Here is a 15817-nt window from a genome sequence, read left to right on the forward strand (position 1 = left end):
TTTAGATTTTTTTTCCTCTTTTTAATTTAAATTAACTTCCTAGTATATTCGCGAGCTTCTATTTAAACATTTTTTTTTTTTCAATATTTTTCTTGTAACCATTTCGATTGATTCATTGAATTCTGTTCGATAATAATCATATTTGGAAAATTGTTTTGTTTTTTTATAACGATTTGTGTGTTCCTTTGTTTTAGCTAAGTTTCATAAATGTTGTTTGCTTGCTTTTGCTGATTCGATGGACTAGAGTCTCAATCAATTTTAATATTCCTTAGAATTTGTTGTTGGTGTGTATTTTCTGTGTGAATGTGTGTATGAATAAGTAGATGATTTTGATATCTCTTTTCATTGCTCTTTCCCTCTTTCGTTATAAGTAATTTCATTTCAGTTACTGTCAATTTCTTTCTCTTTATCTCGCTTGCCCTTGCTCGCATCGTACCTCAATTTGTGTTTTATTCACCATTTTTGTTTGTATTGTTGTTTCGTTTTGTATATAAATTAGTGGATTTTAGATTATTTAATTTGTTTTTTTTTTGTTGTTTTCTCTTTGTTATTATCTTTTTTTTTCTCATTCATTCAGTTATTAACTTTATATCACACATAAGCGCAAAAAATGAAATCTACAATGATTAAGATTTTAACAATTCGACCAGCGTTCTTTTCTGTCTGTCTTCGTGTGGTTCGGTCTTTTTTCTTCATCTCATTTCCATTTATTCATTTTTTACACTTTTCAGAGCGCGCTACAACCTCCGATATGATGCATGAACTGTAAATAACAGCGACAACTGTGTCTCGTACCAGCAGTATAAAACGGTCTTGTTAATTTACGTTTTTCATTTTTAATCAATGGCTTGAGTATCGTCTCGATTCGATTGAGCGTTGTCGTTGGCGCTGTCATTTGTCCATATGTTACTGTTCATTGGTTTTCGATGGAATTGTTGGCGGTGATGAACTGGTTGCTGGTGCATTTGGCTTAACATCGGATTTTGTTATGTCTGTTTCGGTTGCGTTTGGATTTGTTATTAGTAAATTTTTCATCTCATTTGTTATGTCCTGCGATTCCAACAACGATTTCAGTCGGCTTGAATTCGTTCCGTCATTTTTGTCGTCGATGATACCAAGTTTTTGGTAATAGTTATTCTAAATAAAAATGATTGAAAACAGAAAAACAAACCGTCAGTTGCTTTGAATATGATTGAATATGAATTCGCTTACCACATCAACATTTTCTTCGTCATCTGTGATATTGGTATCGTTGTCATCTTCTTGCCTAGGGTTAATCACAAAGAAAAGAGTGAAAATAATGGAAATTAATCAATATGTAATGGAACGTCACACAATTGCAACAACATTGCTTTAATTTGAGATTTGGTAGTAGTTTTAAGAATCGTGTTCTGTTGTGGAAGAACAGAACTACTACCAAATCTCAATTTTTGTCAGCAAAGTGTTTGCTAACGCAGCTTCGTTCAATTCATTTGCAAATTGTTTTTAATTTATGTGTGTATATGTGTGATCAAACCCTTATAGATATACTAAATAGATTTTGATATTGTGATTTTTTGAAATGGATGTAATGGATGTAATGGAAAAATAATCGAAAGAATGGATAGCATTCTTCAAAAATGGAATAGTAATTTTTAAAGTAAGTATACCCATCTTCTTGCTCATCATCTTCGTATGGAGAACGTCGATCGGTTTGACGAAATTCATCTAAAACCAACAAATGTTGAATTAACAAATGCTCGTGATAAAGCACTGAATATATATATCAAATTACCATTTTGCACTGTGTCCGAACTATTGAGATCTCTTTGTTGGTATTCACGTTTTAAAAGTGGATTGCTTTTCAGTCCTTGCTTTGCTTGGATCTTTTTCATACTCTCGCATGGATCTTCTTCACTTTCCGATGATTCATTTTCGCCATCAACTCGACCAGTGCCTGATGCTTCAAGCGGATCATCACCATGTATTTGGTCCAACATCTGTTGTGATTGCAATCGCACCAAAACGCCATCGGAAATCTCTTCATTTTCAGGTGCATCAAGCTGTAAAAAAATAGATTGTATTTTATTAGTTAAGTTTTAAATTGACAATGCGATTTTCAATGCCCACCTCACTCGGGCACAATTCAAATGCCAATGTCATAAGATTTTTAGCCGATTGTGATCGTTCAAGCATGTAACCGTTGGAATTGTCATTTGTGGCAACCGATGATATGGCCACCGATGAATGAGACCAGGAACTATAACTGTATTGATTGCTTGGCACTCGACGATCAAGCTCTTCTCGCAACCATTCACAAGCCATCACCCATTGTGTTGTCACTTTGAAATTATTCAGTAGCATCTCGTGTGCACATTGACATGTTTTAAATAGCTGCACCAAACATTTCATGATTTGATAGGCTCGTTTTTGATAGTGTGTTTTCGTTCGTTGAATTATTTCAAGTAAACCTTCACGCTCTTCGGCCACACCGAGCAATGCATTATGGATACGATGATTTTGCCATGAATCTTCCATCAACAATATATTCAATAGCATATCGGTGTGATGACGCAAGTCATGCCAATAGGTGAATCCACATTGCCACAACAATTCAACAAGAACATTTCGCGAAAATATCGGATTCTCCCAACAACAATATTGCAACAATTTTAATCCTTCTTCACCTACATGCACATCTTCAATGACCTTCTTGACATAACTGTGAAATAGAGAAAAGCAAATGTTTAACCAAATAGATTGTATCATACAGAAACGGAAACAATGCGATTAATCGCGGAAACTTACGATGTTTTCTGAAATAGATGCTGCATAGCCTCTTTCGAAAGTTTTGGTCGATCTTCTGGATTTATTTGCGGATCACCGTAGACATTTGGTAAAATTGGCGATTCATTTGGACTCGAACATTCCGATGTAATGTCACTGCATCTAACAAGCATTGATACAACATGATGCAATTTACATAATTCGGGATATTGATGTTTAATTGGTAGACCAGGTCCTTCGTCTAATGCAACTTGCATAAATATTGCCGGAACATTCAACTAAAATGGACACAGGTAATTTGATTTTTATGAAATGCATACGTTTTTCTTTCATTCAACTCAACGATATATGGAACATTGCATTACCTTAAGCAATTGTAGCCTTTGCTGTGTATTCATGCCGGCATACATACTATACATATTGAAATATTGTGTTAAATGCTTTCCATTATCTGGTACGTCCGTTTTTAATAAATACAATACATGCATCAATATTTGTTCACACAATGAATCGGCCGTTGGTTGAATATTTTGCAATGGTTCGTCGCCCATAGCAAAATGACATAAAAATACGATCAATTTAACAAACATGCTGCGTAACTCTGGTGTTGGTGCAACCAAAACATATTCAGCCAATCTGCCGGGTATACTGATCAATGCATTTTCGCAGAACCAACGTCGCACCATTGTTGATTGGCGGAAGTGAAGCGATAATGTTTCATACCTACATACATAACACAAAAGAAATTTCATTAGATTTGCCATCAAAATCAATGAGTCTATGTTCATTTACCAATCGTTTGATGCTCCGCGCAATGTTTTCTTCGTATGGAATCCGGTATGGAATAAGAAACGAGATGCTAATTGAATGCCCAACAATGATAACTCTTCCAATTGTGGCGTCTGAATGAACAAAAAGAATGACATTCAAAATCAAGTGAATGTAGAGAGACGACTTGAAAAAGCAAAAATATTTACCATTTTTTCGACGCGCGTTGGTGCCGATGAATGTACCATTTTACGTATGAAATTGAAAAATTCGGATGTAAAAATGTCGCGTGAATGTAAAAATCGGATATTTTGTATTCGAACGCTGCGCTCAATTGGTTCTGGCATTGGTAATATACAATGACGACTTTCGGCCAATGACAATTGCTCTTTCAGTGATTTTTTATGCATGAATTTTTGATCACAGCGTGTGTAAAAAAGCATATACGCATTCCACCATCGTTTCTGTCGACGAAACTGCATTCGTTTCAAATTACTGTCAAACACTTCGCCCATGTAATCACCGCCAAAACATTGTGCTTTCAACTCTTCGTCTTCGTGCATTTTGCATTCGGTCACCTCACCATCGTCGAATTTATACCATTGGTCTTTACCCGTCTCGTAGTCCCTACGAACAAAACAACAATATATCATTTTAAAAGTGAACTCATTCAAGTTGCACATAATTTTAACTCACTTGTGAAGAATATAGCTAAAGTAATGACCACCAGATGCTTGTCCACTGTGCACAACAATTCCGGTCAATTGATACTTGGTCGGACTTTGTGAATCATCTAATTCATCTTCGTATTCGATTACTTCACCTTCGATTTTGGCCAAACCCGAAACTATTCAAAGAAAATAACATAAATCATTTATTTAAATGCAATAAATTCAAGCAGAATTCCCATTTATTCTTACCTGTGTATGGTTCCATGTCTAATTCCCGTGGAAACTCAAAGTAATCATTGAATTTAATAGCACAATCACGTTCGTAGTCATATTCGAATCGTTTCAATTGGATTGCCAAAACCGGGGGCAGCTTTCTAACACACAATCGCTTGATTGTGACCACCTGAGTCAAAAGTCAAGGACAATTTAGTCATTGAAAGTTTTTGATTTAGCCGAATACAAAGTGTGGAACATACCTTTTTATTACATTTATCACAATGATAGGCATCGGCGCCTTCAAGTAACTCTCCTTTGACATATTGTTCGAGCGATTCTGTGAGTGAACTATGATTTCGGATGTCGACGCTAAACACACTGAATGGTTCTTCTTTTGAATAACGATGTGGACATTCTTTGCAAATTTTTTGATCACTAAAACAACCACCAAGTGTCGATGCCATCAATTGTGGATGGCCCAGGGCCTTTAGACCTTCATCTAAACTATCCAAAATCGACATAAAAAATTCAACGGCGTCTTGTTGTTCTCGCAGATTCACCGGTTCCCCTTGAAGTCTGAAACACAAAAGAAACAATTTCAATTTTGAACCCAAGAGGCGATAATATCTATAGATATGCAACTTTGAATGAACTTACTTAAATTGACTCCATAGGCCGCGTGGAACATAAAACTGTAGTGCACTGTGTCCCAAATGAGCGAATATTGCTTGGACATGCTTTAAAATCGACACATTGTAGCGTTCACGAATGCTCAAGTTACTGAATTCCGTATCGTTTTCAATTCGATAATAATCGGATGTGGTCTGAAAAATAGAAAGGAAAATGAAGAAATTCTTGATAATTCGCAACAAAAAAAAAAAAAAAAAAAAAAACAATTATTTCGAGTCATACCTCAGCTTCATTGCTGAAATCTTCGTGTGGATCGTTGCATGCCCCGGTTGCGCTTAGAATACCAACGCGAATCGATGGCACCATAAACAATTGCTGCAACACCGAATTCATGTAGCATGTGGCGCCAGCATTTTTCAAACCGCAAAAACCTTTGAATGGTCGTGCATTAATTGGTGGCAAATATTCCCATTCGCGTAACGGTTCCGAATGTGTGCAAATCATATTTACTAAATTATTAACGATTAATTTCATATTTGGTATTGAATTTTGGCATAATGCAATCAACAAATCACATGCAGCTGTTATGGTGTGTGGGCTACGACAGACGGGCGGTGCTGCATCAAAATTGATCAACTGATCGCTTTGATAAAGTTGCAAATATTGTCGTGATGCTGGAAACAGAAACTCATCTAAGATTTCAATGATGAATTCGGTGAGCTGGGACTTTAAATCAGCATTAAAGTAGAACATAAGCTCTTTTGTTAAACATAAATGCCCTTCGAGGAGATCTTCGTGCACGCTCGTTTCACCGCATTTTTTCACGTTCTCCAAAATGGCGCGTAGCCATGAAATTTCCTGCGTCAATAGGACATCGTTGATTGGAAATGGCCAATTGTATAGGCATCCATAGTTCAGTGTTCGACACAATAATTGGAAGAATTCAGCACATGTGCTTGAATTGTGTGGTGCTAAATTCTCCAATGCATCAATCAATAGTGCGATAACAAATGAAAATGGTCGCCAATCGGTTGCACAATACGTACAAATCAAGTACAATTGTTCGGTTGCACTTTGTCGAATTTGACGCATTGGATTTTCCAGCACTAATGCCAAAATGAATTTCGGCCACATTGGATCTTTGCTAAGCGATTCACTGGCCCCCGGATTTAAAACCAACGATATGGTTAACACTTCAAGAGCTTCTTTGCACAAATTATGATCGGCTTGTTCTGGTGTCGGCTTTGAATCGCTGAAACTATTACTGGAGTCCAACATATCGAGATGACCAACACCACTGGCCCATGCCAATTGAACAATTGCCTTAATCGTTTGCACATCTGGACACGACCATTTCAATGCACTTGCAAATAGTTTTCGGCATGTCACACCTTCCGGTTCATATGATAACATTTCATTCGATAGACTATCTGCCAATTTCATTGCAATCACACGAATTGTTTGCTCCGTTTGACCCAAAATATTTGTAAACGTTGACTTTAGCAGATCGATTTGGGAACGACCCGTTTCGCTAATCGATGATGCTGGTTCGTCACCGACTTTGCTTAGTACACAGCCAACCACAAACAAAAAGATCTTTGACAATCGCAATACATTCGTGAAGGCAGCACGTTTTGTATGTACATCGGAGTTTGGTATGAAATTATTTTTGGTCAATAGCTCCAGTATGAAATGAGCAACACCTGAATGAATCCATGACATTTGAAACGATTGATTTTGCTCGATGGCCGGTATGAGCAGCGCATACAACACTTCCAAATTGTAAATCACTTGCGCAAATGGTGGATGAAGAAACATCATTTCGGGCGTAACGGTCACCAAATTATCGTACGTTGCCAATGGATTACACATTTGTTGTAATTTCTGTGATGTTAGTCGATCGATTGGTAACAAATGCAATAGACTACGGCAGCCTTCGCGCAACAGTGCATGATTCAAATCAATTCCCAATTGATACAATCGCAAAAAGAATTCGGTGTAGTGTGGCTTTTGTGCGATTATGATGCCAGGAAGTTGTCGTTCATTTTCTGGTTTCATCATGTCGGGGCATGGACGAGGTGGCGAACCTGATAAAAAGTCGAATCGTTATTAGGTTTTTGTTTGATTCACAATTGAAATGATAAAATGAAAATTACCTGTACTGCTATCGCTAGAGCTGTCTGGGCTACTCGATAGGCCTGGACTGTACGGTGATAATTTGGCAGTTATCAACATTTTATCACGAATATTATAATAGCTTATTGCATTTTGATCATCATTAATTTCGATTAAGTTGTCATTTGGATAGTAAAAGTCGATTTTGATATTGTTCGATGTGCTTTTGATGCGTTTGAGCAATTGTCGCTTGAATGAGGAAACCATTTCGTTGCTATGCGTGTTCACTTCAATATCTTCGGTTTGTTGTCGTCCCGGAAATTGAATTCGAACATATAATGTAACATGTTTGCCGCGATAAGCTCGACTCAATGGCAAACAGATACGTTCGCCCGTATATGCACGATCACACTCAACAATATATTCCAAAAGCATAATGATAACACGGCACATTTTCTCCGCTTCAACATGACGCATTTTATTATCTTTGTTTTCGTCACTGTTCTCCTGTAAATTGTCACCTTGCATGGTTTCCGTTAGTACCATAATATTGTCGTGGTACGCCTTGAGCCGATCACAGCACTCTCGAATGAAATTCTCATGAAATGTTGCAATATTTGCTTGAAGTCTTGGTCCAAGTGCGGTCGATACTTCTTTCAGCAATTGAATTGCTTTGTGTGAAATAATCTCGTTGCCGGTGGTAATGACACGCCATAAATAATCTTTGCCGATGAGATCTTCGTCATCAAGTATGTAACTACGTGATTTTGCCTTTAGTTTCTCCTCTTTTGAATTGACCGCCTTGAAGAAGCGTTCAAAGCATCTAATGCCACTTTCGGTTAGCAATTGTGGATCCAATTGTAGTATGTTATTTTCGAAAAAGTCTTTATTGATACCGGGATCGAGATCCGGTTCTTCGCCCATCAATTTGCCAAACCATCGAAAGCACTCTTCGCGATCCGTTGGAAAGGCAGCATTCACAGCCAAACACTGCCAAATTTGTTTTGCTTGATCCGAACACAGCCACAGTTGACCATCTTTTAAGACGAATTTCAAAAAATCTAAACGCTCTTGAATCTGTTGCTGATGCGGATAACGATGATCGAGCAACAGTGTTTCAGGCACGGTATCTGGTTTCTCTTTAACAATCGCACGGACGCGATCCATGTATGCGGTAAGGCTATTTGTTACCAAAATGACTAGCGTATGCTCATTCTGTAGCCGCTCAATCACATGCTGACGATTAAAACTCTGATGCATTCGTTGCACATGACTAGTGGATGGATCGTACAGGCAACATATTTCACGGATTAAACGTAATGCTGGCAACACCCATCCATTATCCTGTTTCAATTCTTCCACACATTTTGATAGCCATATGGTTTTCTGAGCATCACGCTCTTGCGCACAACTATAATCCAAAATTTTCACATGTGCCGTTAATGCTTGTTCCATTACTTCTTTTGGTATTTCCAAACTATGGGCCAATGTCCAGAATAGTTTTAACACTTTGTGTGCCATCACGCCACTTTTATCGTCTTCGGCTAAACGACGAATTAACTCCAATAAACGTTCACGTTGATGCTTATTGGCCGACTTCATGCTGGCCTGTATATATGAATAAAACAGAGAAAACATTAAAATTCACTCGAAACAAAAAATTGAGTAAAAAAATGATGGACGAGAGTAAAGCTCACCTGAAAGCATCCAAATAAATGATCCAATTGCTCGGTATTAAAATCATAGGCTAATTTTGCAAGCAAATCATGAACATTCTTAACGATTGCTTCATGTTTACCAGCTTGTGCTTGCCATACGGCATCTAAATCACTGAGCGTTAACGCCTTTTCTTTGATTAAAAATCGTAAAATTTTCTCCAATTTATCCACATACTGTGGTTGATGCAGTGAATCATGCAACACGATGCCCAATACATTACTGTCTTTTATCCATTTTGCAATTTTTTCCGCACTCAACCAATCGATTTCCTCTTCTGGGGCGCACATCGGAATTTGCGATTGTCGCGGATAGTAGGAAAAGGCGAATAAAATCTTATTGATTTCATTTAATGCACTCATTTTACCATTAAAACTGGATATTTTCAATAAACGTAAAATCATTTTCAGTCGAAACATTTCCAATTCTTTGATAAGATTCTCTTGATTTGATAAACGACTAGTTAAACATCGTGCCGATTTTATAATTCCATTGATCAAATCATTTCGACCTTCTGGTTTTGCTTCACGTTTTAGCTCTTCATCCGATAAATTGTTTAACAATTCCAATACAATTTCCCACATGGGTAAAAAGTACTTTTCAATGGTGCGCACCGTAAGTAGCTCATAACATTGGCCAAATGGTCGAACCAATGCATAAATTAAATGCAATGTTATGTTGCTGTTATTTTCATTGGTTTTTATTTGGGCGGTTGGCGTTGTATTGGTTGTGGTTGCTGTTATTGGTCGTACCGTTGTCACTCCATTTGATGTTACAGTTTTTGCATCTTTGGCATCGATTGGTTGTTCGCTCGATTTCTTTTGCACCGAAGCAACACCAGCATAAAAACGATCCAGCAAATTATCAAAACCACCATATTGACCAAATCTGTCAAAAATTTATTAAAAATTTAAAAAAAATTATAATAATTTGTGATTTTGAATTGAAACTCACCGATTGATGAGATCGACAAGCCAACCGCGTGGATGATGTGGTTCTGGTGGTGATTTAGCAAATAATTGATCTTCCGATAAAATGCATACTTCCCATGCATTTGTACCGGCGTTATTTTGTGACTGATTTCTAGATGGAGTGGATGCATTTTCGTTGCTTTGTAGTTGAACCGGCGATTGTCGCGGTTGTGTGACATTAGTTGAATTCAACGTTGTATTGACCGGAGATGTATTTGGTTTATTTAAAACCGTTGGTGTACTTGAATTGGTTTCCACAACGTCCATAATGGGGAAATCAATTTCCACAACATTTTGAGTTTGAGAAACTAAAGAAAAATGGAAAATCAGAGAATAATTTTTAGATTTCATGTGGTAATATTTAAAAATTGTGTTGCTCGTTTACCTAATGGAGTCGATGGCGATGTTGTGGCAGTAGATGGTGTTGCTGTTGTTGAGCCAGTATTCACCGCTGTGCTGGTTGGTGTTGTTGTTGTGATAGCCGGCGATTGTTGACCGATTGAATTGTCACTTTTCACATTGGCTGCCGTTAGGCTGCCAAATGATGAATTGGTCGCTTGCCGTGATATATTAAATGTATTGAATTTATTATCGGGATCCAAAACAACACTCAACAATTCCAATAAATATGTATTATCACGTTTTAAATGCAATGCACACAATTGCATAAACTTCACACACGAATTGAATATACAGTAGTGTATATTGTATTTCCATGAATTGACCGCTTCATCCGTTAGAATTTTCATAAATGAAACCGTCAAACCTTCGCGATAAAAGCGCATGCATGACTCACATTCCTCGTCAATACCTGTGCGAATGGGAAGAAGAAGAAGAAAAAAAAAATGGGTGCATAGCGCGTGAATCTCAATTAGCTTGGCGATTCAATGTGATGTAATGTGCTTTAACTCACCAGCCTTCGTTAATTCAATCGCATAATTTAATAGGCATTCCAATTCTTGATCAGGTAACACTGGTACTACCCATCGTGGACTCGATATTTTAGCTATAAGCGATCGGAGTTTTATCTCCGGAAAATGTTCAATCAATTGTTCAGACGTTCTAAATGGAAATAAACACAGAATTATTCGAAACCATTTGAAAGATAGTAGGCACCGAAAAAAAATCATTTAAAAAAAAGAAGTGTAATCATAAAATAAACATCCATTTTATTTTGTCAATTTTCCCCGGCATTTAATCGCATGCAATAGCATTAAAGACATTCTTATCAGGAAAAATACCAAGGTATTCTGTTATCTGCATCGCGTCACCGTTGCGAAAATATGACATTTCTCAATGCACACAATGTATTTAGCGCATGTAGATTTTTTTTTCTTTTTTTTTTAAACAATAAAAAGAAATTGGTATGACTTACGGTTGATTTGATTCATTATTCCGTGAATTGAGCATTGTGTTTTCGTGTCGTTGATCCGATATATCATCCGATTCAACTGCATGGCCTCTGCTATCGTATGTCATAATTTGCTAATACGTTCAAAATCTATTTTGTTTATTTGTTGTTGTAGTTGCACCGCTCTCCGTTCTACACTCTGTGTGTTTCAGCCTTTAACAGGTAATTCCACTGCTGAAACTGTTCGGCCTGTGGTATACCACAAGCTCGTGTTGCTTTTTTTCGTTGCGTCTAGTATACACTCAGTTTAGCCGGTGTAAGCAATGAACTCGTTCAAAGGCTACGGTCACAAATATTATTTTATGATTTTAAATGTTCACCGACCGATTATTATCTGTCTTAAGCTACGTATATTTTATGTGAGTCAGCTGATTGATGTGTGTGCATCGCCCATACCATATAATCAACTGACATTTCATGACGATATGATGTACTTTTTTTCTTTCGTCAATGGCTCAACCGAGAATTCATTGTGATATACATCGTTATTTGAATCACATTTTATCGGCATATACAGAAATTATTGTTATTATTTATTAACAATGGACGATGGACTATTACTTCCGACTGTCTAATATGAATAATGGAATACGACTAAAATGTACATACGTATTTATCCATTCATACAACGTATACGAACGAAGAATATGAAACAATCTACGCAAAGATATCGCACATAATACATACGGAAATTCACTTAGAAAGAAAGAAAAAAACAAATGGCCATTAAAAATGTGATGGGCCAATTTATGAAGAAATAATAAATAAACTCAGAAAAATGTTACTGTCGAAGTTAATAGAACCTATTCACGCACTTCAAGCACAAAAAAATGACACATCGAAATCCATTTGGCTTTCAAATAGAGCCAACAACAGTGACAGAATAGCTATAAAAAAACCTTCTCGAAGTGAAGACCTATACCATTAAAGGTGGCACACAGCTTTATATACACAGTCACCGAGTGCGCAGTTTTGTTTACAGAATAGACTCAAAGATGTTGTTGTGTACATATATATTCGCGATATATTCTCTACATGACATCAACGCTGGTGAATGTATGCGTTCGCGAATACGAGATTATTTCGTTGCCGTGTTGAGTGTTCGCATCGACGGTGCGTGCGTATATGTGTGTGGTGTATTTGTTGGATGTTCGAAAAACCGACAACAAAACCGAAAATATGGCAAATTCTCAAATATATGTAGAGACGTACTCGACTTAAGAAGCAAAATGAAAACAAATCGATGCACTGGTATTGGTCTCTTTTTTTCAGTTTCTTCGTGTGATTCACATACACGTAAATCGGCTGTAGCACAAAGTGTCAGAAAGAGTTGGACTTCTTACGGGCAGGAGAAGAAGAGAAAAAAAAGAGTATTTTTTTTGCGATGAGAGATGTAAGTGAACTGTTTCTTTGTTTCGTGCAATTCGCAATCACTTGATGGCGAATTAGCGAATTTCGAATGATATACATTTCGGTTTTCCACAACAACTCTCAAATGCAATTCAATGTGTATGCGCTAATGGTATATATATGATTGTTGTTTTTTTTTTGGACAAATGCAGCGTCGACGAAACAGCAGGCGCCTATGATCTCAACTCTTAGTTTTTCTTTTTCATTCTTTTTCGTTGAAATTTTCTTTCGTATTTCACCTGCGGCTATTTCATGTCATCGCCACCATCAAGATTCATGTTGATGTCGTGTGTTTTTTAATGCAATTAATTTCACGATGACAATGATAATGACCAACCCAACCTCAAGGGGGAAAGGTGAACAAAACTACGCAAAAATGACCGAATTATTTGATGTGACATTTTACCATCGAATGCATTTTCGAAGCTCGCACGACACCAAAGTGCACATTCGGTACCATGTTTGTATGAAATCATCTACAAATTTAATGGCAACAAGAAAACGTCATACGCACTCTTTCTTTCTGTGTCTCTCTTACACTTTGAACAGAAGCGGAAAAAACTCACACACAGATTTTAATACATATGAATTTTGGACTTGGCTGAACAAACGAAAACACGAATGTGTATAATTATTATTATAAATACATTTTTTTCGTGTTGTTTCGCTTCACTGTACAGGGATCGCACAATATCTGCTTCTATATTCATTGTATTTATTTTTTTCATCGAAGAAAATGATGACATTTCGATTTTAAATGCGCAAATTTTTTTGCTGTGACATAAGCTCCAAACAGCGTATACATTTTGAAATTTCAAACAAAAACATTTTTACTAATGCCAGCTTATCGATGTTGTTGTTGTTTTTATTTTTTTGCCCATTAAAATTACTGTACATACACTGTGATTATCAATATACATATATTTTTGTTGTTTGTTCGGCTTGCATCTTATGACATTTACAATCGTACTGAGTTAGTTGATTTATGTTTGGCTTTGACTCATATTTCGTACACCTCACTCACGTGAAGTGTAAATTGAAAAACATTTTCTGCCAATTAAATCTAATCAGCATGATGCTGGATCCCATTTATTTCAAGTGCAAGATCACTCAATTGCACACTGCGGAGTAAGAAAGAAACACGACTGCGAGAAGAGAGCGAATGAAATTAAAGCGAACATTCAATGTTACTAGAGCATTGAAAAGTGAATTGTCTGTCGCCAGCGCTCAAATAACAAATGGATTTTTTTTTATGGCAAGATAAAAATCAGATGAAATAAGAAAATAGCAAAACAAAAATCACGAAGCAATCGGCCGGTTTTACAAGATGGCGTCGTGCAACATTTTTTTGCTCTCTATCTTCTATTTGTTTTATCCATTTGTCGATATTGAATTTGCGAATAAATTTTGTACACAGAAATTGACATGACAGTTGAAAAACTTCAATTAATGTGACGAATTTCAATGAAAATTCGGCAAAATTTCTGCAATTTTGACAACCAAATGAGAAGGGGTCGTCTTTTTTTCTGTTCGTTGAGTCTCTTAACACACATGAAATCACACTTGACATTTTGCACGTCATAAAAAAAGTTATTTAGTTCTTCAATGCCAATCAGAAAATGTTGTTTAATAAATTGAATCATTTGGATTATGTCGAGATGTGAATCACATCTCATATGCGGTAATGTTGAATTCTATGTTGTATTACATTGAATGCAATTAGAAAGTTGTGTATGTGTATGAGCGATTCCGATAGTGCACACGCTCAATCAAATGTTTCACACGCAAAACTCACCTAATTCCACTAGAACAAATCACAACAACTGTTTGTTTCACTTATAACTGAGAAAGGAAAAAACACACCCAACTTCTCTTACGTGGATGGATTGGTGCTTTTTTTTCGCCAACAAATCCACTGTAATTTTGAACTGAACACTTTACATTCGATGACAGTCCATTGTAATGGATTTTCTTATTGTGTTTTGTGTTTGCAATTCGAATTGAATCCAATAGCAAAACACTATGATTTTTTTATCTTTGATTTTCAATCGAATTGCTTCAATGTTTCACTTAATGTTAATGTTCTTTTTTTTTGTTTAGAAAAAAGGAAAATTATTTAGTTGAATTCGATACTGTTGATGTATTTTAAATGCGGATGATGATTTTATTTCTCTTCCATTTGCTTATAAAAAAAAATTCCGTCTTTTTCACCGACGTTCAGTGTATACAAGTAAAATAAGAGCGAACAAAAAATTGTTCGCTGAACACTGGAACAGATTGAATTAAAACGACTAAACACTTGAAAATAAAAGAGAATTGTTTAATATTTGCTAGATATTTATTTTTGTTGTTGCTGTGTGTAAACGAATTTCCTAAATTGTGTTAATTGTGTGTTGCTGAGTTTGTGTTACATCTAATGTTACTTAAAAAAATATCGACGACGACGACGGAAAAATTCGTCTTCTTTATTTCAGTGTGTGTCGCTATTATACATCGTTATTGCCTGTACATGCACGCAATCATCAATGTATTCGGTTAAAGTCTCATCACCAATCCTTAATATTGGCAAATATATATTACGACCGATAACTATACATTCTAATAGGTAACACACAAACGCACAAACACACTCGCACATAACATGTAGGTGAAGCACCAGAAACCGTCACATATCAAAATCCTTTCCAAACTTTACACACTTTGAAGTACCATTCTCATAGCAAAATCAACGTTTACTATGTGTGTGCATGTGTGTTGGTACTTCGCTTGCTTCGTTCGCTCAATTCGCCGTACTTTCGAATTCGCTAACGTTTCGGGCTTCGGTTTTGCCCAAAAGGCACGTCAATCGCGCGCAAATCGAATTTTTTTCCTATCAACATTAAAGTAAAGCGTGATAATTTTGTGGTGTCACTTATTCGTTAATAATATATTTCTTTTTAGGTCAAATTTGCTGTTCATTCATATAAATTGCTCTGATGTTTGAAACACAAATAAAACCAATTCTCTAATTGGACACTAAGTTTTATGCCAATTTTTTTATCAAATTAGAAAAATGATTGTTAAACTAATAACCAGCTTAGCATGGTGACATTTAATCTAATGGAGCACGCGACATCGAAAAAAAATTGGTTGTATATCGATTG

At 36.3% G+C, this 15817-nt stretch overlaps 1 protein-coding gene across 1 annotated transcript; it reads right to left on the reverse strand.

Moving 5' to 3' along the window:
- Window positions 1–18: 18 nt before the first annotated feature.
- On the reverse strand, window positions 19–15236 carry LOC116346694 (probable ubiquitin carboxyl-terminal hydrolase FAF). Its single transcript, XM_031776882.1, has 21 exons — window positions 14470–15236; window positions 11229–11544; window positions 10767–10915; window positions 10239–10664; window positions 9837–10161; window positions 8864–9770; window positions 7208–8774; window positions 5334–7138; window positions 5079–5245; window positions 4682–4997; window positions 4455–4608; window positions 4231–4381; window positions 3744–4161; window positions 3559–3668; window positions 3132–3489; window positions 2788–3044; window positions 2110–2701; window positions 1775–2042; window positions 1650–1707; window positions 1213–1267; window positions 19–1137 (listed from the first exon to the last, which is right to left on the reverse strand). Exons 2-21 carry the CDS (start codon window positions 11330–11332, stop codon window positions 907–909), a joined length of 8418 nt encoding a protein of 2805 aa, XP_031632742.1. The 5' UTR covers window positions 11333–11544; window positions 14470–15236; the 3' UTR covers window positions 19–906.
- Window positions 15237–15817: the final 581 nt, after the last annotated feature.

This window comes from Contarinia nasturtii, unplaced genomic scaffold, assembly GCF_009176525.2.
Source record: "Contarinia nasturtii isolate CC-2019 unplaced genomic scaffold, AAFC_CNas_1.1 Cnas_scaffold_1627, whole genome shotgun sequence".
Taxonomy (NCBI): Eukaryota; Metazoa; Arthropoda; class Insecta; order Diptera; family Cecidomyiidae; genus Contarinia; species Contarinia nasturtii.